Below are 27766 nucleotides of genomic sequence, written 5' to 3'. Positions count from 1 at the left end.
GGGAACGGTCACTACGGGGTGAGGAGGTTGCCAACTGTTTTTAGCTTGTATCATCAATTTATGATAGCTGTACCAAGCACAAAATCATCAACTGACGATGGCCGCAGTTTAAGGGTTAATACTGTTTAAAACGTATTTTCATGAAATAATGTAGCTTTAATTTGAAGTGTTACCAATAAAACACTATTTACTCTTTAAACAAATAAATGTTTGTGTATTCAGCCCGGATTATTTTCATATCCTAATAATTATCACTATACCTTATAATGTGTATATACACTGGTTTGGATTAGTTTCTAGTTAAGGAAACTTAAATGTTATCGAACACTATCACCATCCGATGGATAAATTAAAATTTTTAGCCTGACGTTGGCAGCGTTCGCTGAGGTTAAACAAATAAGTTGTTAAAATGCAAGTCACTAGTTGATCTTCATAAAATACAACCCACAGTTGGCCAACAAAATGTCTTCAACATGTTTCTTCCAAGTTATTTCTCAGTTTAAATAAACAGACCACAATTTTTTGAAAAAAAAAAGTAAGACATGGATTCGTCCATTTTTATAAGGAATATAGGACGTAAAGTCCAGAAATAATTATATTTCCTGTTGAATAGCTGGATAAGGGTCAAGTTTGTTTGTTTGTTTTTGAAATTCGCACAAAGCTACTCGAGAGCTATCTGTGCTAGCCGTCCCTAATTTAGCAGTGAAAGGCTAGAGGGAAGGCAGCTAGTAATCACCACCAACTGCCAACTCTTAGACTTCTCTTTTGCCAACCAATAGTGGAATCGGGCATAACTTTACAACGCCTTCATGGCTGAAAAGGCAAGCATGTTTACGAGTCAAGCACAAGACAGGGTTGTAACGATCACTGATGGTGGCTTGTGACAAATATAGTCTCTTTCCTCTAATCTATTCTAGCTTCAAAAATGCAAACTCCTGCCCACTTGGGGTAAGTGATCTGTTTAAGCACACTGTTCACACTACCCTTTTATGCTCATCTACAGTTGTGCATAACTCTAGATCTTTTTACCGCAGTACTGTGAAAACTGTGGTTGTAGCATTTTAACTTTGGATACGATACTGGAAATGTAAGATTAGTTTTAATTTATTTGAGTAACGGTGACATAAGCTAAACTTCTTGCAAGCCTGGTTTTAAATTACGTTTAAGCGTATTGTTTTCTCATAGCAGACGTAGTTTTGTTAAACGTTTTATATTTAACAATAACTTGGGGCATCACTTTTAAGATTAGTGTATGATTTCACTTGTAATTGTGGGGGCACTTCGGATTGATAAGTTTTCTAATGAAGTATCCATTTCACTCTTATCACTCTGAGACACAGCATTAAACATTCGCCCTTTTTGTACTTGTGCATTATCAATGCTGAAGCTTTTTTTCAAGAAGATTCCAGTTGGACTTTGGAGAGCTCTTTAAACTCCATAGAGTGGTATTCCCTGAAACTCCAATTAGCAGGCCTAACTGAGAGCTCTGTTGTGAAACCCTTTTACCAGGAATACCACACTTGCAATGGAAATTATTAAGTTAAAATTACTGATAATTAAAACTGTTGTATATACATGCATCGAAGCATGCAACTGTAATTATTAATTTATGTAAAATGAGAGCTAAACGATTTTGCAAGAATATTTATAATAATTTCGGTAGCTTCAAAATTTAAATGACTTTTGTGTGCAGGTTTTCATAAATTTACTAATTATAGTGACACAAGAAACAATGTGGTCAGTAATATTCAATCTCTATTACCTTTCTTTACTGATAAGCATACATTTTCTACATTAAGAGAGCCTGTTATATTAACACTAAACACACTGTTAGGCAAAGATAAGAGTTAATCAGTCTGGCTTTTAATAACAGCTATTAAGTTAAAATTATATACACAGTTTTGTTAATAATCATAAAATTAACTTCGTATGGAATCTTATTACCAAAGTCAGAAAACGTTCCTCAATATTGAACAATTAATGCAGCTAACAGAGAGTACAGCTCTCATCTGCAGGAAAGCTAAATCTTGCATAAACATTTATCAAAATACAAGATATCGAAGGATTTGTTTTTTATTATTCTCTAAATAGAAATGTTTCCAGTTACAAACAAGGTTAGTTTTCAAACATTTCTGTAGATAAATGTCCTCATGAAAATTTACTTGTTGAAATATTTTAAAGAATATTTTACAATAAAACTTGTGTAAATACATACTAAAGTGACATTTGCAAAACTATTCAGTTGGGTTCCAAACTAAGATTAAGAAAACCAGTAAGTAACTATAACATTTATATATTGTAAGATATGTGAAGAGTGAGGACAAAACTGTGTTCTTGTGAATATAGTGTGTACATCTTAGAAAAACAAATAGTGGGTCAGGTGTTTTTGAATAATAGGAATATTCATCTTTAAAATTAGTCTTCTTGGTAACTGTGTGACTAAATGTTAATATTTCTGACTGTACTTCCTATGTTTCCCAAAGGATGTGCAACAGTACATAACTGTGTGTGTGTGTGTCACAAGTGAAATGGTGTAAAATGTTCAATTATTCGATATCCACATAAATTAAACTTACAATAAATTACAATAATTTTGATTACCCTTGTCCTCTGTTTGAGTTTGTTTTGTGAATGGCTCTATTCACATTTTACTGGATGTGCTGTAGCAGTAATCACAGTGTCTTGAGGGAGGGAAATGCTGCCTTAAACGAAACATATATTTTACAAAGGTAGAGAAAGATTGAATCTCTTGAAACACTTAGTCACCATCATTTCAAAAGCATTAATATTTCACAGTTAAAGTTCTTCTCATACTATAAACTAGAAGTAAAAAGACATATAGCTTCACAAAATACATACTGGAGTACTGTGTAAAAATCTATTTTGTAACATTTTATTACAAGTTCATGAATTACTAAACACAGGTGGTGGCAATCATTCATGCTAATACTTATTCCATATGACAAAAACAATAAGTTGTTACACATTTACACTTCTGGCAACAAGACTTAAAAATCTATCAGGATATTCTGTGTTTGTTCAAATATTTTCAAAAGAAAAAAATCCAACAAAATTTAAAAACTGCCTATATAGTAATTTAGTTTGAACATACTCCTAATATTAATTCAATTATTATTTGTTTTAAAAAATACAACTCTCCAACTGAAATTACCTTTCCAAAAGTGGCATCTGTCAATTTATCCCACTTTTCATCTAACATCAAACATATACATCATCACCTGAGAGTAAAAGAAAAGCTACTTCTCAGCTTTTTCTAACAGAGACAAACCTAATTTCTCATAGCACACATCAGTTCTTCTAACTTTTTAAAGTATAAGAAAAACCTCTCTCTATGCTTGTAAGGTTGAACATATCTTCCCAAATGTTCCTTCCATTTCTTTATAGCACAACAAAACATACCACTTTACTTCTATAATCAAACTTCTTTCTTTTTTAATACCAGAAAATTCCACAATCCTTTCATGACATGAGTCGCCTCTACAAAATCACACACCTTTTTTTTTTGTAACAGCACACAATTCACCCATCTTCTCACTGCACAAAAAATGTAAAATAAAATTATTTTTGGCAATATCAGGCAACCTGCAAGTGTTTGCAGTATAATAAAACCTTTCTCTACATTAGTATAGCCAAGCAACCCTCTTTCTCCTTTAACACTAGATAATCCCTAATCTCTTTACTTGCAACCTTCTGTAGTTTGGTGAGATAACATAAATTCCCTTCTACTCCTTGTACACTTAAATAAGTTATCTTTATTTCCTCTTGAAATATCAGATAAACCCTTCCTATCTCCTTGCAAAATGACAGAAGTCTTTATGTGATATCAGATACATCCAATTTCTTTTGTAATATAAAATAATATCACACCCTCTTCTTGTTATACTAGGTATATTATATCCTTTTCATGAGGAAAAAACATTTTCTTCTTGTAATGTCATGTACGCCCACTCCATGTAGTGCCAATATAGCAAATAATTAAAAACAATTTTACCCATGGCTTTAATTTAAATCATTAAGTTGTCCTCAATAACAAAACATAATAATATAACCTGCAAAAAATAGAGGTAGTTAAGCACTTTCCAGCCAATTTTTGTTAACATGTTAAAGCTTCCTTTTTCTGAAGCTACAGCATCATTCTACTGAGCCTTGGTGCAAACAAAATTGACATTTCACATTGCAAAAGTCTTTCACATCCTTCATGTTAAAATGTTGAAGTCTCTGGTGGTTGAGCCAATCTCTGATTATCTCGTAAAGTCATTGCTCTACGAAGTTCATGTAATATTGTCTTGATTGAGTAAGTTCTCTGCCAATGGTTTAATACAGGTATCATTTTTCTCTCAATCTACAAAACAAGGAAAAAAACATTCACTGAATGGTGTCACTGAAATTAGTTGTTTTTATAAACTTTTCTCCTGTTTTAGATTGTACAGAATATGAGCTATGAGATACCAACTGGAATTTTTAATTCAATTTCTACCTTACAAACTTTTTATAACTTCATAAAGTTAAACACATCTTAACAAACTCAGCTCATTGCTAGAACCAACTGGTTAATCTTTGTTAACACTATCGTATAATGACAATTTTTATATTCACCTGCATTGATCTGGTATTCAAATTAGGAGTAATTCTTAAAGCATTGTCCACTGATTACAAAATACATCTTAAAACATTAAAACATCCAAAATAATTTATACAAAGGCAAGATTAAACAACTAAAAGTCAAAGGTTAATATGTTACGAAACTCACAAGTTCTAGTACAAAAAAAAATCTACTTGCACAATTTACGTAGCAATTACTCCAGTGGAAATTCTTACAAACAAACTAAAGATTCCCCTACTTGTATTAAACATAACAACAAAATGACTAGACATTTAAAATAAATGAACTGGAAGACATAAAAGAAATACATTACAACAAATACAATGTACAAGTCTGCCTAATCCATGTTTTCATAATAAATTAAAAGTTATGACTTGACCACTTTCTTTGGATAATGATATAACACAGAAAATTACAACCAAAAGTTTCTATCTGAAGTTATTTAGGTTACTTAGAAATAAATAATGCAAAAAAAAAAGAAGAAGTTTATTTCCATATAAAATTTTTAGTGATCTAGAAAATCATGAAATATATATAATGTTACTTTAGTCTAAAAACATCATGCTTGTAATAAAAGGTATTCATGATGCTAAACAATGGCATAATTTTGAAAAATTACTACTATGATGATGGATCTACACAATCTTGTATTTGTAAAGTTTTATGCTGGTAAACATCTATAGAGGTGTCTTACATTAGCAAATGTCTGATAGGTTTCACACACTGGCAGATGTCTGATAGGTTTCACACACTGGCAGATGTCTGACACACTGGCAGATGTCTGATAGGTTTCACACACTGGCAGATGCCTACACAAGCGTCTTATATTACACTGGCATATGTCTGATAGGTCTTACACTGTCAAATTTCTGATAGGTGTCTTACAGTGACAACTGCTGGCCAAAATCTTAAAGCCAATGAACATAAGGAATAAATATGCATTTTGCATTGTTAGACTCAACCACTTTTGTGAGTAGAGCTTTGAAAGATGAAAATAAGAAAAGGGTAAATAAAAATAAAAAACTGTTTTAGCATTCAATGGGGAAAATGTGAACACTATGAAATTAGCCTAAATACTAGCTGATCAAATGTTTCAGATCATACTGAAACAATGCATTAATTGGTAAACACATAATAAAATTTAGTCATTTGTGTTCAAGCATTAACATTGTCAACATCTCCCACTGACATCTCCTGTGTTACATCAGGTAAAAACATGGCAAAGTCTAAAAAAGTTGACAGAGTTTGAATGTGGCAGAATTGTTGAGCTGCAAAAGCAAGGTCTCTCTCAACGTGCCATCGCAGGTGAGAGTGGGTGTAGTAAAAATGTTGTTGCAAATTTCTTAAAAGACCCTGAGGGATACGGAACGAGAATTTCAAGTGCTCAGCCCAAGAAAATTGATTAAAATATTCACTGTAACAATTCTTTAGTGCTTTTACATACACATGTTAAACAGAGCAAAATAGGGTTGGTCAGTTCTTTGGTGTTTATTGTTATAAAGTTACCAGGCTATCTACAACGTTAACAGAACCCTGCATAACCTATGAAGAAAATAATATTTTTTTCTTTTTAATTTATCATGAAAGGTCCCAGCAAACTGTTTGTTCTATGTATTACAAACCAGCATTTTGAAAAGGTCACAAAAAGCTAGATTTAATCACAAACCCTTTTCTTATTATTCACAACTAAGATCTCCAAAAACTTTCCTTCAAAAAAATTGTACTTCGTAATTTTCTTTAAACTATAGGCATAACACTACACTGTTATTATCTTCTAATTCCCAAATTTAACAGAAAATTGTACATCTCCTTTTTGAGTTAAATTTATACTTGTTTATATTTTTTATCTGTAGGTTATATTTAAATACTACACACCATTTATTGGTGAAAGTAGTTTTTTTTACCCATTTTGTTTTTATATTATTTTCTTTCATTTTTATGTTTCCTGGTAACAATATCATTCACTAAATTACATATAACTTAATCCTCTTGTTGTTAGTGATGAAAGAATACATGTAGTTTAAGCTGAGCAAATAATTACTAAGTATGGCCTTTTTTGAATAAAAAAATATGGATTTCTGTTCAGAAACATTCACACCAGGTATCATCTAATACAAACAAATTACAGATTCTGTAGTTTCATTATGACTTGAACTTACAGGCTTGAAGTTTCAATGAATAAATGGAATTCATGGATGACTGGCTTTTACTGAATGAAAACTACTGCTGCATACAGAATTACTGCATGACAGATAACTTACCAAACCAGTTACATCACTGACTCCAGTCATCTTGATTTTGGTAAGAAATCGACAGACTGGTGGTTCTTCCGGATAACTGGATCCACAAACTATCTTTAAACTATAAATTCTATTTTCATATGGAGTCTAAAAAACAAAATCAAACTGCTGTGTGAGAAATACATGTCATATACTGTATGTGTAACACAAAAAGTAATCAAATAAAAGAAGAAAGTTCACAACAAAGCATCTCTTTCATACAAGTCACAGAAATGTGTTGTTCCATACCTTAAATAAAAGTTTTACATTTTTTAAATTAAACATTTATCAAGGAGTAAATTACCTTTAAAATACCTAAAACTTTTCTTCATTGATTTTGATCTCATACTTTCAACAACATGTGACTAAAAAACTCTCAAATGTCCCTTTCACGTTGCAGAGCATGTATCACCTTTGATTTGGCCCAGCATGGCCAGATGGGTTAAGGCGTTCGACTCGTAACCTGAGAGTCACAGGTTTAAATCCCTGTCTCACTAAACATGCTTGCCCTTTCAGCTGTTGGAGCATTACAACGTGATGGTCAATCCCAAAATTCATTTGTAAAAAAGTAGCCCAAGCATTGGTAGTTGGTATGATGACTAGTTGCCTTTCCTCTATTCTTACACTGCTGAACTAGGGATGGCTAGTGTAGATAGCCCTTGTGTAGCTTTGTGTGAAATTCAATTTTAATCAGGCAATTATTCAACTAAAACTGCATTTCCTTTCTCATACCTCCACATTACTAATCCTATCAGTTTGTTTATTACAGGGTTCCCACATTTCCAAATAAAAAATTTTCCAATAAGAAATGGAAAAATTAAAGGATATTCTTTTATCAAATGTAGTTCCAAAATAAAACTATAAAACTTACTCAAGTAATCTGGTAATCTAGAGATTAGCACATCTGTAATTTCAAAACAGTATGTTAAAAACTGTTTCACCACTACTAAACATTGAAATACACATTTGTTTGCCAAGCACAACACTACATCATAAGTAAATATTATTAGACATACTACCTAAGTCTAGATATAGACAGATGACTATTTAACGAAATGAATGGTTCATAGGGTATCTTATTCTCCAGTGGGAGATGTTGACAACGCTAATGCTTGAATACAAGTGATTAAATTTCATTACGTCTTTACCATCTGGTTCGACGATCGGCTGGTGTCTTGCCGGAAAACCCGTCGAATCCTCCTGCTCAACGCCGCGAAATTTTCTTGGGCTGAGCACTCGTTCCGTATCCCTCAGGGTATTTTAAGAAATTTGCAACAGCATTTTCAGCCCAGTCTCACCAGCGATGCGTTGAGAAAGACCTTGCTTTTGAGTTCGACAATTCTGCCACGTTCAAACTCTGTCAACCTTTTAGCCTTTGCCATGTTTTTACCCAATGTAACACAGGAGATGTTGATAAAGCTAATGCTTGAACAAAAATGACTAAATTTTGTTACGTGTTTACCGATTAATGCTTCGTTTCAGCATGATCTTAAACATTTGATCAGCTAGTATTTAGGCTAATTTCATAGTGTTCACATTTTCCCAACTGAATGCTAAAAAAGTTTTTTTATTTTTTATTTACCATTTTCTTGTTTTCATCTTTCGAAGCTCTACTCAAATAAGTGGTTGAGTCTAACAATGCATATTTTTCATTCTGTTCATTGGCCTGAAGATTTTGGCCAGCAGTGTATATATTTTATGTTTTGGGGGATAAATTTTCTTTCTTCCAGTTCTATAAAAGAGTAACAGAACTGTTCTATTAATGAATTGTAAAACAAAGATTAAATCTTTCAATGGGAATGCAGTGTACAATGAGATGAAACCAAATATGTGGATATTATTTATTTGTTCACAATTTCATAGATATCTTAAAATAGACTGATTATTTCTTATTATCCAAAAGTGTTTTTATTAACATTTTACCAAGTAAAAGGGCCGGCCTGGCCAGGTAGTGAAAGCACTCGACCCGTAATCTTAGGGTCGAGGGTTCAAATCCCCATCACACCAAACATGCTCATCATTTCAGCCGTGGTGATGTTAATTAGGGAAGGTCAATCCCACTATTCGTTGGTAAATGAGTAACCCAAGAATTGGTGGTGGGTGTTGATGACTAGCTGCCTTTCCTCTGGTCTTACACTGCTAAATTAATTCTCGTGTAGCTTTGCACGAATTCCAAAAATCAAACAAAGTGAAACAGAGTAATTTATTTAATAATATAACCGGTTGTTTGATAATTGTTCTTACTCAACTAGAAATAAAACTAAATTTAATTGGAGATTTACTTAACTTTATCAAATTTATTTATTTTACTATATATTGGAACAAGTTAAATGCATGTGCAAACATTCATTTAACTACAGAAGTATCTTAAACATCATATAATTCTCTTCTTGTCAATAATCCACTTAGGCCAATTTGTTCACATTAGAATCGAGTTCAATAGCCAAACTAATTTCCTCTCTTTTTACCTTTAACACTCAGTGTATAATTCACTCATTCCTTTTCTTCTCTGCCACTTTTATAATAACAGTATCAGCATATAATTAACACACGATGACTCGAAGTTACAGCAGTTATACTTTGAACTTAGCTACTTGTTTGCATTTCTCATACATGCCTACTTCCAAATAATCGTTTATTTTTGTCAATGTCCACACGAGCAGGTTGAATTGCTTTAGAACACCCTTTGACGAGTTAATAATTTTCTTAAAATGTCAGAAAACTATAAATTTCACTTTCACATATCAACTATTGTGCCTTATATTCTGGCTCCCCGCTAGTGCAGTGGTAAGTCTACGGATTTACAACGCCAAAATCAGGTGTTCGATTCCCCTCAGTGAGCTCAGCAGATAGCCTGATGTGGCTTTGATATAAGAAAACATACACACCTTTCATTCTCAATACTATTTATCTCCCTTTAATTACACTTCTCCACTTTTTTTTTTTTTAAATGACATACATTTTATTTGGGTTTGCATTCGTAAGATTGTTTGTTTGTTTTGGAATTTCGCACAAAGCTACTCGAGGGCTATCTGTGCTAGCCGTCCCTAATTTAGCAGTGTAAGACTAGAGGGAAGGCAGCTAGTCATCACCACCCACCGCCAACTCTTGGGCTACTCTTTTACCAACGAATAGTGGGATTGACCGTCACATTATACACCCCACGGCTGGGAGGGCGAGCATGTTTAGCGCGACGCTCGGATTACGAGTCGCTCGCCTTACGCGCTAGGCCATGCCGGGCCCCATTCGTAAGATAAAAAACAGGAATTACACATACTATTATATTCAAATAATACATAAAATTCAATCTGATGAAAAACATGAACACACTCTTGAGAGAAACTTTTAACCCAATAAAAGTTGTCTGTTCAATATATAAACTGTTTAATAATATACAGATGACACTAATTTTCTAAGTCAATTCATAAAAAGTAGGTTTTGCAAACTATTTTAATCAGCACTTACATGCAAACAACAAATTACTAAATCAACTCCAAAGTAAGAATTTATTCATTGCCTTGTAATTTCTACCTATTTCGACTCAGCATTTAAGAGAAACCACATCTTCTTCAACTTAATTAAAACGTTTCACATTTTCAATCCAGTGGCACCATACTTTAGCTATTTCATAGATCGTGTCTTGCATCTCGGTTACAGCTTTGACATTTTGTGCAAGTCTTGTAGATTGGTTACAAAGTTCCAAAACACTTTTCTTTAAAGTGTTAACACTTTCACAAATTCCATCTAAATCGTACATACGTTCCTTTGTGATACTGCTAGGACTACCAAAGTCATTACCAGTACTAGCCATTTCCCTCGCTTTTCTACTTTATCATTGTCCCTCTTGGTCTGCTTGCCGCTATTTATATATCTAGTACTTACGTTTTCTAGAAATTTCTATATTCTCCACATCAATGGCTTTCAAACACAACTTCCAACAATTGTCTTTTTTATATTAAAAAGCCTTCTTCTAATATTCGTCTGTTTTTACCTTTTACGTAAAACTAATACATCGTCATATATTACCTCACAAAATTAATTAATTAATACTACCTAGACTAAACAATCTTTTACACCTGACACACGTAGTAGTGGCGGGGTAAAAGTATCTTTGTCCTTCGAGTTACAATTGCTGAATAATATATACTTACTGACACTACCAATCCTTGGATAAAAATTCTTTCATGTGCTCATATGATTACAAAAATAAGATATAAATCGTTATTTAAATAGTAATACCAGTACGTGCATTTTATAGTCCACTCATTACGTTTGGATTTTAAATAACAATACAAACACTTAGCAAACTGAATTATCAAAAAGTGTAAATTCCCCAAAGTTATATATTCATTCGATGTGTAAAACATTACAACAAAGCACGTGTTTCTATCTTCTCGTAGTATTGTAACATTTATTTTGAAATGATAAAAAAAGGTAAACAAATTATCTCACTCCATGCAACTTATAAATTCAACTGTATTGATAATGGTTTTATTTCAAACAACATAACATTTGTTCGAGAAAACCGTTATGTTGATCTTGTTTGAAGTTATCTTTGTTGTTTTCAAAAGTATATAAAGTTTGTTACCGCCCGTGGAAAACATTATGGAAAGTTGTTGATATCTTGGGGTTACAACCCCACCTGTATTGTTATGAGAATAACTATGTAACGGGGGTAGTGCATGTAACTAACTGTGTGAATGCAAATTGACCTGAGAAATGTTGAATTTGGTGAGTCTTAAACTTCACCTTACCCTACAGTTGCCTGGCATGTGGTTCCAACTCGGATGGTTGTAAAAGGTACGGTTTGAATTTCTCGCAAAGCTGCACGAGGGCTATCTGTTCTAGTCGTCCCTAATTTAGCAATGCAAGGCTAGAGGGAAAGCAGCTAGTCATCACCACCTACAGCCAACTCTTCGGCTATTCTTTTACCAACGAATAATGGGATTGATCGTTACATTATAACGCCCCATGGCTGAAAGGGCAAGCATGTTTGGTGTGACGGGGATTCGAACCCGCGACCCTCGGATTACGAGTCAAGTGCATTATCCACCTGGTCATGCCGGGCCCGTTGGAAAAGGTCCAATCAAAGTGATTGACCAGCATAATCATAAACACATATACATATACTATCTTTATTTGATAACAAGAAAATCCACTTGTAGAGAAAAATATATACCGTGGTATCTCGGTTCTCGAACGACTCCTTTCTCGAACAATTCGATTTTCGAACATATTGTTTCAGAAAATATGTCTCGGTTGTCGAACATAAACTCGGTTCCCGAACCAATCTATCGTGACCTGAACCCCCGAAATAACCCAACTGATGACCCGAACGACCCTTCGACCATTTTCGGCCCACGCCAAGCTTGCTCAAAACATTTTACCCGCACCTGCTGCTCAGTCCACATCCCTGTTAAAATCTGCTGTGAACGTTCTCGTTTTTTTGTTTTTTCAAAATATTCTGATTAAATAAGCCACCATGGGGTCAAAAAAAGATAATGAAAGCAGAAAACCCAAAAAAAAGATGTTAGAGCCACAATAGAGGTGAAAAAAGATCTCATAGCGAAATATGAGAGTGGTGTTTGCGTGTCTGACCTTGCTACACAGTTTGGTATGGCGAAGTCTACAGTCTGCACCATACTAAAAAAATAAAGAGGTCATCAAAGGTGTTGATGTTGCAAAAGGAGTGGCAGAGCTCACGAAACAAAGTTCACAAACAATGAAAGAATTAGAAAAACTGTTGTTTATTTGGGTAAACGAAAAACAGTTAGCTGGTGATAGCATTTCTGAGACCATCATTTGTGGGAAAGCAAAGCAGTTGCATGCTGACCTCTTGAAAAACACCCCCTGGAACGAGTGCTGATACAAGTGATGCCTTTAAGGCTAGTAGGGTGGTTTGAAAAATTTAGGAAGAGAAGTGGCATACATAGTGAGGTGAGACATGGGGAGGGTGCCAGTTATAACAAAGACGCTGCTGATAAATTTGTTAGGGAATTTAAGGACTATATAGAAGCTGAGGGTTTTATTCCCCAACAAGTGTTCAACTGTGATGAGACAGGCCTCTTTTGGACGAAAATGCCAAAGAGGACCTACATCGCCAAGGATGAGAAGTCACTGCTAGGACACATGCCAATGAAGGACAGGATAAATCTGTTGTTATGTAGTAATGCAAGTGGGGTCTTAAAACTTAATCCTTTGCATGTGTACCACTTTGAGAACCCGAGGGTTGTTAAGAAAAATAATGTCCTGAAAAGTAAACTAAATGTCATGTGGAGGGCTAATAGCAAAGCATGGGTAACCTGGCATTTTTTTATGAAATGGGTCCATGAAGTGTTTGCCCCAAGTGTAAAGAATTACCTCACGGAAAGACAGTTGCCACTCAAAACCCTCCTTGTGATGGACAATGCACCTGCTCATCCACCAGGCTTGGAGGATCGATTGGTGGAGGAGTACAGTTAAATTACGGTGAAGCTCTTGCTCCCTAACACGACTTTTCTCATTCAGCTCATGGACCGGCACGTCATATTGAACTTTAAGAAACTCTACACTAAAGCACTGTTTAAAAGGTGCTTTGAAGTGACTTCTCACACAGAGTTAACCCTCAGAGAGTTCTGGAAAAATTCCCTTAATCTCCTCCATTGCTTGAGGATTATAGACAAAGCCTGGATGGAAGTGTCTTTGAGGACCATGAACTCAGCCTGGAAGAAATTGTGGCCAGACTCAGTAGCAGATAGAGACTTTGAAGGCTTTGAGGATGAGCCTGTTGTCGAGGATATTGTCTGAATGTGAGTGGTGATGATGTGGAGGAGTTGGTGGAAGACCACAACACTGAGCTCACCACGGAAGAACTCCAAGACCTTCAGAAGGAGCAGCAACAGAAGGCAACTGAGAATGTGACTTCAGATGAGGAGGAGGGAAGAGAGGATGTTCCTAGTTCACAAATGTAGGAAATGTGTGGAAAATGGGGAGAGTTACAAAGATTTTGGAAAAATTTTACCCTGAAAAAGCTGTAGCAAACCGCAGCATAAACCTTTTCAATGACAATGCCATGTCTTACTTCAGAAACATTTTAAAATGCAGGCAAAAACATACCTCATTAGACAAGTTTTTAGTGAGAAATAGGTCCAGTGAGTCTCAAGCAGGTTGTAGCGGTGCAAAGAGACAGAAAATAGAAAGAACTCCAGAAGGAGAGTTACCTGACATTTTATGGAAGGTGACTCCCTTCCAAACATTAATAACTCTCATACTCTCCACGTTCCTCACCACCTTTCACCAACGCCATCAGCTCTCCTCAGCACAGGTAAAGTGCAGTTAAATTTTCATTTATTGTTTTTTTTTTATTGTGTTTATATTTTTTGTGGTTGGCTTTGTGCATGTAAGTATTATTATACAGGTATAAATAAGCAATATTTTTGCTTAATATGCGTAATGTTTGGAGGTCTGTAACGGATTAATTTAATTTACAGTATTTCTTTTGGGAAAAATAGATTCGGTTTTCGAACAACCTTCTCGAACGGATTAAGTTCGAGAACCGAGGTACCACTGTATTTAAAAACGGCTGGTGTGGGTTGAGAACATGAAAATTTTCTCATCCCATACCAGCCCTTTTTAAATATATACTATCTTTCTTTGTTACAATCAAGATTGTTCATTTTGTTTTTGCGCTTTATGTTCAGTTTCTTTATTTCATTTAACACTGACTCAGCTATTAATTATTAATGATTTAATTCCAACTGCATTGGTTGTTCTCTGGCACAACAACAGTGGCACAGCAATATGTTTGCAGACTTACACTTTTAGAAACAGAGTTTCCATATCTGTGATAGACGGAGCACAAATAGTTCTTTGTGTACCTAATAAACAACAGTTCTCTACTAGATAAAATCTGAACTACACGTTAAGCAAGGTTGTCAACAGCAGTGCCTTTCAGCGGTACTTCAGGTGACACCTAAAGTCGTGACCTCACATATGTTGCAATGAGAAGGACCAACACGTACACGTGGTTTGCACTAGTTGTGGGTAAAAATGAAAGTTCTCTGTTTAAGTAAAAGCATGTAGACACACCGTATTCGTATTTAGTGTTGCAATTAAGACTGTTCATTTTACACTTCACTTTGTGTACAGTCTCGTTATTTCATTTTAAGTCATGACTCAATTAGTAAGATATATGGCACTAGATGTGATAATTAAATCCAGTTAAATGAACATATCCGATTGTTCATTGTTTAACTCGGTTTTACCTGATAATCCCATGCTTTCTCATGAAAGGCACAAAAGTTCCTTTAAATATGAACAGTTTCTTTTAACTTACAAACGAACATCAATAACAATGGGAGACAAAAGATAAATCCAAATTGCTATTTTACTTGTTTTTGATATTGAATCTGAAATTAATAAACTGAAAGAAGCGTGAAAATAAAATCAACAGCTCAACAGATTTTATCAGAAATTCGAAACATTTTAATTTTAACGTTTCTTCAGCTTTTGATACTTAAACCTCAACCCTTAAACAGCGGGAATGATCCAAATAACAGCTCACCACAGACGTAAAAAAATATTTATTAAACATGATCTTTAGCAATTTTATAATGAGTTTTGAACAAAACATGAAAGCAAATAAAAATAAAAGCATAATAAAATTTACTTTATTCAAATTCAAATTTCTTTTTAGGGTACGAAAATCACGAAAACATTCTCCAATGCACAGTGCTACTCTACATTATTTGCACCAGGTAGTCACCATCTTTCGCCTCTTTTCTTTAATCTGAACGATGGTTTCTTGACAGTTTTTACAAGACACATGGGCCTGGCATGGCCTAGCGCGTTAAGGCGTGCACTTCGTAATCTGAGGGTGACGGGTTCTCGCCCGAGTCGCGTCAAAACATGCTCGCCCTCCCAGCCGTGGGGGCGTTATAATGTCACGGTCAATACCACTTTTCGTTGGTAAAGAGTAGCCCAAGAGTTGACGGTGGGTGGTGATGACTGGTTGCCTTCCCTCTAGTCTTACACTGCTAAATTAGGGACGGCTAGCACAGATAGCCCTCGAGTAGCTTTGTGCGAAATTCCAAAACAAACAAACAAACAAAACTAGACACATATTATAATAATTCACAACTGAGATATCAATTAGATGAAAGAAAGCATCTTGTATCACTTCACACATTTACGAATTCAGTCAGTTTGTCCAATTTGCATGTTACTTTTATCAGTTAACCTCATGTTGATATTATAATCTAAAACCATATGGGGGGTTTGGTTCTTTAATTTTGGAATAATCTTTTCTACTGTATTTCATTTCACTTTCATGTTCTGTACTAATCAAAATACCAGGACGTTTGCCTTTCCATTGAAGTACTAAAATATTCCCTTGCTTCTTGGTCTTAACATCTCCCTTCCTCAGAGGTGCAAAAATAGGCATGTTCTTTCGATTAGTTCTAACTGTTCCACAAAACCAGTCTTATTTTCAAAGAGAAAGTTGCATAATTCCGGACATGTATAATAATTATCAGTATGTAGTATTTGACCTTTTCCAAGGATGTATTTCATCAATTGCTTGACAACTGATCCTGAAACTCCTAATCGGGGATCTTTGGGGACATTTTAATCACTTGCAAAGGGACAATCATATACATTACAGCTCCTGTCTCACAATCACATAATACAAAGAACTTTATTCCAAATCTATGGTGCTTGCTCAAAATGTATTGCATGAAAACAATCCGATCCTGGAAAATAATCAAATATTTATCGCTAACTACTTTTCGAAACTGAAAAAAAGGTTCCTCCGTTTTATTCTTCATCATCATAAACACTTGTCGGACTTTCCATAATCGATCGTTTGCATTCCGTTCTTCGTTATTTGCAAAGTGCAAATACCTAAGAATCTCCTAAATCGATCTCGAGTAATGCATTTTGGAAAAAGTGGAGTTCTTATTAGGGGATCATTTTTTCAGTAATCAGCCAAAACATGCTTTTTTATATGTGGCACAAGCATGACCAAAGCAAAAAAGTGCACATTTCCTCAATAGTTGTATCTTTCCATTTCTTACTTTGTGAAGTAGGGGGAATGTCACTTTCTTCTGAATTCAAGGATTTAAAAAACTCATATCTGTTTGTTTCTTGGGCAATATGACTCATTATACTTTGAATAAATATGACAATACAAAGTTCATATTCTTTAGATTCATCAGTGAGCCTAAATTTATCTGAGTTCAGCGTTTCTACTATTAAAAGAGTCAAAATTGTGACACCTTACCCATTAGAAACCAATGGATTCCGATTCACTTTCTAAATCACGTTGAGTTTGAAAGAACTGAAATTGACGATGTTGAAAACTCTAAAAAGTTTTATTCTTCATTGGAATAATTATCACGTGCTAATACTTCAGTTTTGTCTTTTGATGAAAACCGTTTTCGCTTCATTTCCTCAGACGACGCCCCCTTCCTTTTCTGCTCCGCGACTTATACTGAAAAATTGACTCAGTAGCAACACTTTGAATGGGAACGGTCACTACGGGGTGAGGAGGTTGCCAACTGTTTTTAGCTTGTATCATCAATTTATGATAGCTGTACCAAGCACAAAATCATCAACTGACGATGGCCGCAGTTTAAGGGTTAATACTGTTTAAAACGTATTTTCATGAAATAATGTAGCTTTAATTTGAAGTGTTACCAATAAAACACTATTTACTCTTTAAACAAATAAATGTTTGTGTATTCAGCCCGGATTATTTTCATATCCTAATAATTATCACTATACCTTATAATGTGTATATACACTGGTTTGGATTAGTTTCTAGTTAAGGAAACTTAAATGTTATCGAACACTATCACCATCCGATGGATAAATTAAAATTTTTAGCCTGACGTTGGCAGCGTTCGCTGAGGTTAAACAAATAAGTTGTTAAAATGCAAGTCACTAGTTGATCTTCATAAAATACAACCCACAGTTGGCCAACAAAATGTCTTCAACATGTTTCTTCCAAGTTATTTCTCAGTTTAAATAAACAGACCACAATTTTTTGAAAAAAAAATGTAAGACATGGATTCGTCCATTTTTATAAGGAATATAGGACGTAAAGTCCAGAAATAATTATATTTCCTGTTGAATAGCTGGATAAGGGTCAAGTTTGTTTGTTTGTTTTTGAAATTCGCACAAAGCTACTCGAGAGCTATCTGTGCTAGCCGTCCCTAATTTAGCAGTGAAAGGCTAGAGGGAAGGCAGCTAGTAATCACCACCAACTGCCAACTCTTAGACTTCTCTTTTGCCAACCAATAGTGGAATCGGGCATAACTTTACAACGCCTTCATGGCTGAAAAGGCAAGCATGTTTACGAGTCAAGCACAAGACAGGGTTGTAACGATCACTGATGGTGGCTTGTGACAAATATAGTCTCTTTCCTCTAATCTATTCTAGCTTCAAAAAATGCAAACTCCTGCCCACTTGGGGTAAGTGATCTGTTTAAGCACACTATTCACACTACCCTTTTATGCTCATCTACAGTTGTGCATAACTTTAGGTCTTTAACCGCAGTATTGTGAAAACTGTGGTTGTAGCATTTTAACTTTGGATACGATACTGGAAATGTAAGATTAGTTTTAATTTATTTGAGTAACGGTGACATAAGCAAGCCTGGTTTTAAATTACGTTTAAGCGTATTGTTTTCTCATAGCAGACGTAGTTTTGTTAAACGTTTTTATATTTAACAGTAACTTGGGGCATCACTTTTAAGATTAGTGTATAATTTCACTTGTAATTGTGGGGCACTTCGGATTGATAAGTTTTCTAATGAAGTATTCATTTCACTCTTATCACTCTGAGACACAGCATTAAACATTCGCCCTTTTTGTACTTGTGCATTATCAATGCTGAAGCTTTTTTTCAAGAAGATTCCAGTTGGACTTTGGAGAGCTCTTTAAACTCCATAGAGTGGTATTCCCTGAAACTCCAATTAGCAGGCCTAACTGAGAGCTCTGTTGTGAAACCCTTTTTACCAGGAATACCACACTTGCAATGGAAATTATTAAGTTAAAATTACTGATAATTAAAACTGTTGTATATACATGCATCGAAGCATGCAACTGTAATTATTAATTTATGTAAAATGAGAGCTAAACGATTTTTGCAAGAATATTTATAATAATTTCGGTAGCTTCAAAATTTAAATGACTTTTGTGTGCAGGTTTTCATAAATTTACTAATTATAGTGACACAAGAAACAATGTGGTCAGTAATATTCAATCTCTATTACCTTTCTTTACTGATAAGCATACATTTTCTACATTAAGAGAGCCTGTTATATTAACACTAAACACACTGTTAGGCAAAGATAAGAGTTAATCAGTCTGGCTTTTAATAACAGCTATTAAGTTAAAATTATATACACAGTTTTGTTAATAATCATAAAATTAACTTCGTATGGAATCTTATTACCAAAGTCAGAAAACGTTCCTCAATATTGAACAATTAATGCAGCTAACAGAGAGTACAGCTCTCATCTGCAGGAAAGCTAAATCTTGCATAAACATTTATCAAAATACAAGATATCGAAGGATTTGTTTTTTATTATTCTCTAAATAGAAATGTTTCCAGTTACAAACAAGGTTAGTTTTCAAACATTTCTGAAGATAAATGTCCTCATGAAAATTTACTTGTTGAAATATTTTAAAGAATATTTTACAATAAAACTTGTGTAAATACATACTAAAGTGACATTTGCAAAACTATTCAGTTGGGTTCCAAACTAAGATTAAGAAAACCAGTAAGTAACTATAACATTTATATATTGTAAGATATGTGAAGAGTGAGGACAAAACTGTGTTCTTGTGAATATAGTGTGTACATCTTAGAAAAACAAATAGTGGGTCAGGTGTTTTTGAATAATAGGAATATTCATCTTTAAAATTAGTCTTCTTGGTAACTGTGTGACTAAATGTTAATATTTCTGACTGTACTTCCTATGTTTCCCAAAGGATGTGCAACAGTACATAACTGTGTGTGTGTGTGTCACAAGTGAAATGGTGTAAAATGTTCAATTATTCGATATCCACATAAATTAAACTTACAATAAATTACAATAATTTTGATTACCCTTGTCCTCTGTTTGAGTTTGTTTTGTGAATGGCTCTATTCACATTTCACTGGATGTGCTGTAGCAGTAATCACAGTGTCTTGAGGGAGGGAAATGCTGCCTTAAACGAAACATATATTTTACAAAGGTAGAGAAAGATTGAATCTCTTGAAACACTTAGTCACCATCATTTCAAAAGCATTAATATTTCACAGTTAAAGTTCTTCTCATACTATAAACTAGAAGTAAAAGACATATAGCTTCACAAAATACATACTGAGTACTGTGTAAAAATCTATTTTGTAACATTTTATTACAAGTTCATGAATTACTAAACACAGGTGGTGGCAATCATTCATGCTAATACTTATTCCATATGACAAAAACAATAAGTTGTTACACATTTACACTTCTGGCAACAAGACTTAAAAATCTATCAGGATATTCTGTGTTTGTTCAAATATTTTCAAAAGAAAAAAAATCCAACAAAATTTAAAAACTGCCTGTATAGTAATTTAGTTTGAACATACTCCTAATATTAATTCAATTATTATTTGTTTTAAAAAATACAACTCTCCAACTGAAATTACCTTTCCAAAAGTGGCATCTGTCAATTTATCCCACTTTTCATCTAACATCAAACATATACATCATCACCTGAGAGTAAAAGAAAAGCTACTTCTCAGCTTTTTCTAACAGAGACAAACCTAATTTCTCATAGCACACATCAGTTCTTCTAACTTTTTTAAAGTATAAGAAAAACCTCTCTCTATGCTTGTAAGGTTGAACATATCTTCCCAAATGTTCCTTCCATTTCTTTATAGCACAACAAAACATATCACTTTACTTCTGTAATCAAACTTCTTTCTTTTTTAATACCAGAAAATTCCACAATCCTTTCATGACATGAGTCGCCTCTACAAAATCACACACCTTTTTTTTTTGTAACAGCACACAATTCACCCATCTTCTCACTGCACAAAAAATGTAAAATAAAATTATTTTTGGCAATATCAGGCAACCTGCAAGTGTTTGCAGTATAATAAAACCTTTCTCTACATTAGTATAGCCAAGCATCCCTCTTTCTCCTTTAACACTAGATAATCCCTAATCTCTTTACTTGCAACCTTCTGTAGTTTGGTGAGATAACATATAAATTCCCTTCTACTCCTTGTACACTTAAATAAGTTATCTTTATTTCCTCTTGAAATATCAGATAAACCCTTCCTATCTCCTTGCAAAATGACAGAAGTCTTTATGTGATATCAGATACATCCAATTTCTTTTTGTAATATAAAATAATATCACACCCTCTTCTTGTTATACTAGGTATATTATATCCTTTTTCATGAGGAAAGAAACATTTTCTTCTTGTAATGTGATGTAAGCCCACTCCATGTAGTGCCAATATTGCAAATAATTAAAAAACAATTTTACCCATGGCTTTAATTTAAATCATTAAGTTGTCCTCAATAACAAAACATAATAATATAACCTGCAAAAAATAGAGGTAGTTAAGCACTTTCCAGCCAATTTTTGTTAACATGTTAAAGCTTCCTTTTTCTGAAGCTACAGCATCATTCTACTGAGCCTTGGTGCAAACAAAATTGACATTTCACATTGCAAAAGTCTTTCACATCCTTCATGTTAAAATGTTGAAGTCTCTGGTGGTTGAGCCAATCTCTGATTATCTCGTAAAGTCATTGCTCTACGAAGTTCATGTAATATTGTCTTGATTGAGTAAGTTCTCTGCCAATGGTTTAATACAGGTATCATTTTTCTCTCAATCTACAAAACAAGGAAAAAAGCATTCACTGAATGGTGTCACTGAAATTAGTTGTTTTTATAAACTTTTCTCCTGTTTTAGATTGTACAGAATATGAGCTATGAGATACCAACTGGAATTTTTAATTCAATTTCTACCTTACAAACTTTTTATAACTTCATAAAGTGAAACACATCTTAACAAACTCAGCTCATTGCTAGAACCAACTGGTTAATCTTTGTTAACACTATCGTATAATGACAATTTTTATATTCACCTGCATTGATCTGGTATTCAAATTAGAGTAATTCTTAAAGCATTGTCCACTGATTACAAAATACATCTTAAAACATTAAAACATCCAAAATAATTTATACAAAGGCAAGATTAAACAACTAAAAGTCAAAGGTTAATATGTTACGAAACTCCCAAGTTCTAGTACAAAAAAAAATCTACTTGCACAATTTATGTAGCAATTACTCCAGTGGAAATTCTTACAAACAAACTAAAGATTCCCCTACTTGTATTAAACATAACAACAAAATGACTAGACATTTAAAATAAATGAACTGGAAGACATAAAAGAAATACATTACAACAAATACAATGTACAAGTCTGCCTAATCCATGTTTTCATAATAAATTAAAAGTTATGACTTGACCACTTTCTTTGGATAATGATATAACACAGAAAATTACAACCAAAAGTTTCTATCTGAAGTTATTTAGGTTACTTAGAAATAAATAATGCAAAAAAAAAGAAGAAGTTTATTTCCATATAAAATTTTTAATGATCTAGAAAATCATGAAATATATATAATGTTACTTTAGTCTAAAAACATCATGCTTGTAATAAAAGGTATTCATGATGCTAAACAATGGCATAATTTTGAAAAATTACTACTATGATGATGGATCTACACAATCTTGTAATTGTAAAGTTTTACGCTGGTAAACATCTATAGAGGTGTCTTACATTAGCAAATGTCTGATAGGTTTCACACACTGGCAGATGTCTGATAGGTTTCACACACTGGCAGATGTCTGATAGGTTTCACACACTGGCAGATGTCTGATAGGTTTACACTGGGATATGTCTGATAGGTCTTACACTGGCAAATGTCTGATAGGTCTTACACTGGCAAATGTCTGATAGGTGTCTTACACTGGCAAATTTCTAGATAGGTGTCTTACAGTGACAACTGCTGGCCAAAATCTTAAAGCCAATGAACATAAGGAATAAATATGCATTTTGCATTGTTAGACTCAACCACTTTTGTGAGTAGTGCTTTGAAAGATGAAAATAAGAAAAGGGTAAATAAAAATAAAAAACTGTTTTAGCATTCAATGGGGAAAATGTGAACACTATGAAATTAGCCTAAATACTAGCTGATCAAATGTTTCAGATCATACTGAAACAATGCATTAATTGGTAAACACATAATAAAATTTAGTCATTTGTGTTCAAGCATTAACATTGTCAACATCTCCCACTGACATCTCCTGTGTTACATTGGGTAAAAACATGGCAAAGTCTAAAAAGTTGACAGAGTTTGAATGTGGCAGAATTGTCGAGCTGCAAAAGCAAGGTCTCATCGCTGGTGAGACTGGGTATAGTACAAATGCTGTTGCAAATTTCTTAAAAAACCCTGAGGGATACGGAAGGAGAATTTCAAGTGCTCCGCTCAAGAAAATTGATTAAAATATTCACTGTAACAATTCTTTAGTGCTTTTACATACACATGTTAAACAGAGCAAAATAGGGTTGGTCAGTTCTTTGGTGTTTATTGTTATAAAGTTACCAGGCTATCTACAACGTTAACAGAACCCTGCATAACCTATGAAGAAAATAATATTTTTTTCCTTTTAATTTATCATGAAAGGTCCCAGCAAACTGTTTGTTCTATGTATTACAAACCAGCATTTTGAAAAGGTCACAAAAAGCTAGATTTAATCACAAACCCTTTTCTTATTATTCACAACTAAGATCTCCAAAAACTTTCCTTCAAAAAAATTGTACTTCGTAATTTTCTTTAAACTATAGGCATAACACTACACTGTTATTATCTTCTAATTCCCAAATTTAACAGAAAATTGTACATCTCCTTTTTGAGTTAAATTTATACTTGTTTATATTTTTTATCTGTAGGTTATATTTAAATACTACACACTATTTATTGGTGAAAGTAGTTTTTTACCCATTTTGTTTTATATTATTTTCTTTCATTTTATGTTTCCTGGTAACAATATCATTCACTAAATTACATATAACTTAATCCTCTTGTTGTTAGTGATGAAAGAATACATGTAGTTTAAGCTGAGCAAATAATTACTAAGTATGGCCTTTTTGAATAAAAAAAATATGGATTTCTGTTCAGAAACATTCACACCAGGTATCATCTAATACAAACAAATTACAGATTCTGTAGTTTCATTATGACTTGAACTTACAGCCTTGAAGTTTCAATGAATAAATGGAATTCATGGATGACTGGCTTTTACTGAATGAAAACTACTGCTGCATACAGAATTACTGCATGACAGATAACTTACCAAACCAGTTACATCACTGACTCCAGTCATCTTGATTTTGGTAAGAAATCTACAGACTGGTGGTTCTTCCGGATAACTGGATCCACAAACTATCTTTAAACTATAAATTCTATTTTCATATGGAGTCTAAAAAACAAAATCAAACTGCTGTGTGAGAAATACATGTCATATACTGTATGTGTAACACAAAAAGTAATCAAATAAAAGAAGAAAGTTCACAACAAAGCATCTCTTTCATACAAGTCACAGAAATGTGTTGTCCCATAACTTAAATAAAAGTTTTACATTTTTTAAATTAAACATTTATCAAGGAGTAAATTACCTTTAAAATACTTAAAACTTTTCTTCATTGAGTTTGAACTCATACTTTCAACAACATGTGACTAAAAACTCTCAAATGTCCCTTTCACGTTGCAGAGCATGTATCACCTTTGATTTGGCCCAGCATGGCCAGATGGGTTAAGGTGTTCGACTCGTAACCTGAGAGTCACAGGTTTAAATCCCTGTCTCACTAAACATGCTTGCCCTTTCAGCTGTTGGAGCATTACAACGTGATGGTCAATCCCAAAATTCATTTGTAAAAAAGTAGCCCAAGCATTGGTAGTTGGTATGATGACTAGTTGCCTTTCCTCTATTCTTACACTGCTGAACTAGGGATGGCTAGTGTAGATAGCCCTTGTGTAGCTTTGTGTGAAATTCAATTTTAATCAGGCAATTATTCAACTAAAACTGCATTTCCTTTCTCATACCTCCACATTACTAATCCTATCAGTTTGTTTATTACAGGGTTCCCACATTTCCAAATAAAAAATTTTCCAATAAGAAATGGAAAAATTAAAGGATATTCTTTTATCAAATGTAGTTCCAAAATAAAACTATAAAACTTACTCAAGTAATCTGGTAATCTAGAGATTAGCACATCTGTAATTTCAAAACAGTATGTTAAAAACTGTTTCACCACTACTAAACATTGAAATACACATTTGTTTGCCAAGCACAACACTACATCATAAGTAAATATTATTAGACATACTACCTAAGTCTAGATATAGACAGATGACTATTTAACGAAATGAATGGTTCATAGGGTATCTTATTCTCCAGTGGGAGATGTTGACAACGCTAATGCTTGAATACAAGTGATTAAATTTCATTACGTCTTTACCATCTGGTTCGACGATCGGCTGGTGTCTTGCCGGAAAACCCGTCGAATCCTCCTGCTCAACGCCGGCGAAATTTTCTTGGGCTGAGCACTTGAAATTCTCGTTCCGTATCCCTCAGGGTATTTTAAGAAATTTGCAACAGCATTTTCACTACGCCCAGTCTCACCAGCGATCGCACGTTGAGAAAGACCTTGCTTTTGGAGTTCGACAATTCTGCCACGTTCAAACTCTGTCAACCTTTTAGCCTTTGCCATGTTTTTACCCAATGTAACACAGGAGATGTTGATAAAGCTAATGCTTGAACAAAAATGACTAAATTTTGTTACGTGTTTACCGATTAATGCTTCGTTTCAGCATGATCTTAAACATTTGATCAGCTAGTATTTAGGCTAATTTCATAGTGTTCACATTTTCCCAACTGAATGCTAAAAAAGTTTTTTTATTTTTTATTTACCATTTTCTTGTTTTCATCTTTCGAAGCTCTACTCAAATAAGTGGTTGAGTCTAACAATGCATATTTTTTCATTCTGTTCATTGGCCTGAAGATTTTGGCCAGCAGTGTATATATTTTATGTTTTGGGGGATAAATTTTCTTTCTTCCAGTTCTATAAAAGAGTAACAGAACTGTTCTATTAATATTCTACAAATTTAGATAATAGCCGGGAATTTTGCAATAGACAGTTAACAGTATAAATTAGATACATTTTTAAATATATATTTCCATACACACAGGAATACCTTGCACAGTGCGGTTAACGCATTGGAAAAACTACCGAATTGATTGAATCAGCACTGAACGTGGAATACGAGGTCTGTTCAAAAAATACGCGGACTGTTTGAATTGCGCGGCTCCAGTTGGTTCCAGGGGAATCCGCTTGGTGTCGCTAGGTTTGCACAGATCAGCTGATTACGACGCCATTTCCCGATTGCAGATATCTTCATTTGTGTATTAGCTACGCGGTTTTAAGTGAAGTGCGATTTTTTCGTTTGGCGGATTTCAGAATGAATGACCTGAAGGGGCAACGACTTGCTGTGAAATTTTGTGTTAAACTTGGAAAATCTGCGACTGAAACTTTTGGTATGATTAACACGGCTTACGGTGATGTTGCTATGAAGCGTACGGCATGTTTCAAGTGGCATGAACGTTTTAAGGATGGTCGACAGTCCATTTAAGATGATGAGCGTCCTGGACGTCCTTCCACGTCAACTGACGACCCACACGTCGACAAAATCAACACCCTGGTGTGGGCAAATCGACGTCTGACTGTCAGGGAGCTTGCTGAAGAGTGTGGGATATCTTGTTACGAGGTTTTGACCGGAAAATTGAAGATGCAACCCGCTGCTGCGAAATTTGAGCTTCAGAACTCGTGAGTTTTTGGCCAAACACTCGATCACTGTTCTTTCCCACCACCCCCTACTCACCTGACCTTGCTCCTTGCGATTGTTTCTTGTTCCCCAAACTCAAAAGACCCTTGAAAGGAAGAAGATTTGAGACGATTCCCGACATTAAGGCAAATGCGACGAAGGAGCTGGAGGACATTACAAAAGAAGCGTACCAGGACGTTTCAACAAGTGAAAACACAGTTGGGATAAGTGTGTGCGTTGGGGAGGAGAGTACTTTGAAGGAATCCCAGACCTGTAACTTCTAAATAAAGTACATTTTGTTTTATGACGTAAGTCCGCGTATTTTTTGAACAGCCCTCGTAGTTTCAATAGGAAAAATAATGATAAGTGGGTATTATAAGGAACTTCTTCATGGTAAAAAAAAAAGCCCGATTAGTTAGAAAAAATTAAACACAAATAGTTATTAGATAAAATAAAAACGAAATTAACTGAAACTTTATTTTGAAAAAATTAAAACAATGAAAATTTTATTTTGAAAACATGAGAACTGTAAAAATTTACTGATTAACGAAAAATCTATTTGATTTAAGTTGCACAATTTTCTTTTTCTTTTTTTCTTCGTGGAGCTCTCGGTAACATCGAATGACATTTTCTAACACTCGTCGGGCATTAATGTTGTGAGAGCCCGGCATGGCCAAACGTGTTAAGGCGTACGACTCATAACCTGAGGGTCGCGGGTTCGCATCCCCGTCGCGCCAAACATGCTCGCCCTTTCAGCCGTGGGGGCGTTATAATGTGTCGATCAATCCCACTATTCGTTGGTAAAAGAGTAGCCCGAGAGTTGGCGGTGGATGATGATGACTAACTGCTTTCCCTTTAGTTTTACGCTGCTAAATTAGGGATGGCTAGCACAGATAGTGATCGTGTATGTTTGCGCGAAATTAAAAAAATCACATTATAACGCTC

General features: G+C 34.3%; 2 protein-coding genes across 7 annotated transcripts; both read right to left on the bottom strand.

Moving 5' to 3' along the window:
* Positions 1 to 1735: 1735 nt before the first annotated feature.
* Positions 1736 to 10812, bottom strand: LOC143233261 (ubiquitin-conjugating enzyme E2 variant 2-like). Of its 6 annotated transcripts, none has more exons than XM_076469270.1 (4): positions 10435 to 10812; positions 8486 to 8635; positions 6886 to 7011; positions 1736 to 4363 (listed from the first exon to the last, which is right to left on the bottom strand). In XM_076469270.1, the coding sequence occupies exons 2-4, from the start codon at positions 8486 to 8488 to the stop codon at positions 4223 to 4225; spliced, it is 270 nt and encodes an 89-aa protein (XP_076325385.1). In that variant the 5' UTR covers positions 8489 to 8635; positions 10435 to 10812; the 3' UTR covers positions 1736 to 4222. The 6 variants fall into 6 exon arrangements, with proteins under 6 accessions (XP_076325385.1, XP_076325384.1, XP_076325387.1 ...); XM_076469269.1 differs by having other exon boundaries at positions 10369 to 10756; XM_076469272.1 differs by having other exon boundaries at positions 10421 to 10754.
* Positions 10813 to 19130: 8318 nt separating this feature from the next.
* LOC143233260 (ubiquitin-conjugating enzyme E2 variant 2-like) lies at positions 19131 to 26075 on the bottom strand. The gene is made up of 3 exons (XM_076469268.1): positions 25459 to 26075; positions 24294 to 24419; positions 19131 to 21763 (listed from the first exon to the last, which is right to left on the bottom strand). The coding sequence occupies exons 1-3, from the start codon at positions 25708 to 25710 to the stop codon at positions 21623 to 21625; spliced, it is 519 nt and encodes a 172-aa protein (XP_076325383.1). The 5' UTR covers positions 25711 to 26075; the 3' UTR covers positions 19131 to 21622.
* Between the last annotated feature and the right edge of the window lie 1691 nt (positions 26076 to 27766).

Source organism: Tachypleus tridentatus, chromosome 12 (genome assembly GCF_004210375.1).
Source record: "Tachypleus tridentatus isolate NWPU-2018 chromosome 12, ASM421037v1, whole genome shotgun sequence".
Taxonomy (NCBI): Eukaryota; Metazoa; Arthropoda; class Merostomata; order Xiphosura; family Limulidae; genus Tachypleus; species Tachypleus tridentatus.
The sequence above is the reverse complement of the archived record's forward strand: the minus strand, read 5'-3'. Positions and strand labels throughout refer to the sequence as shown.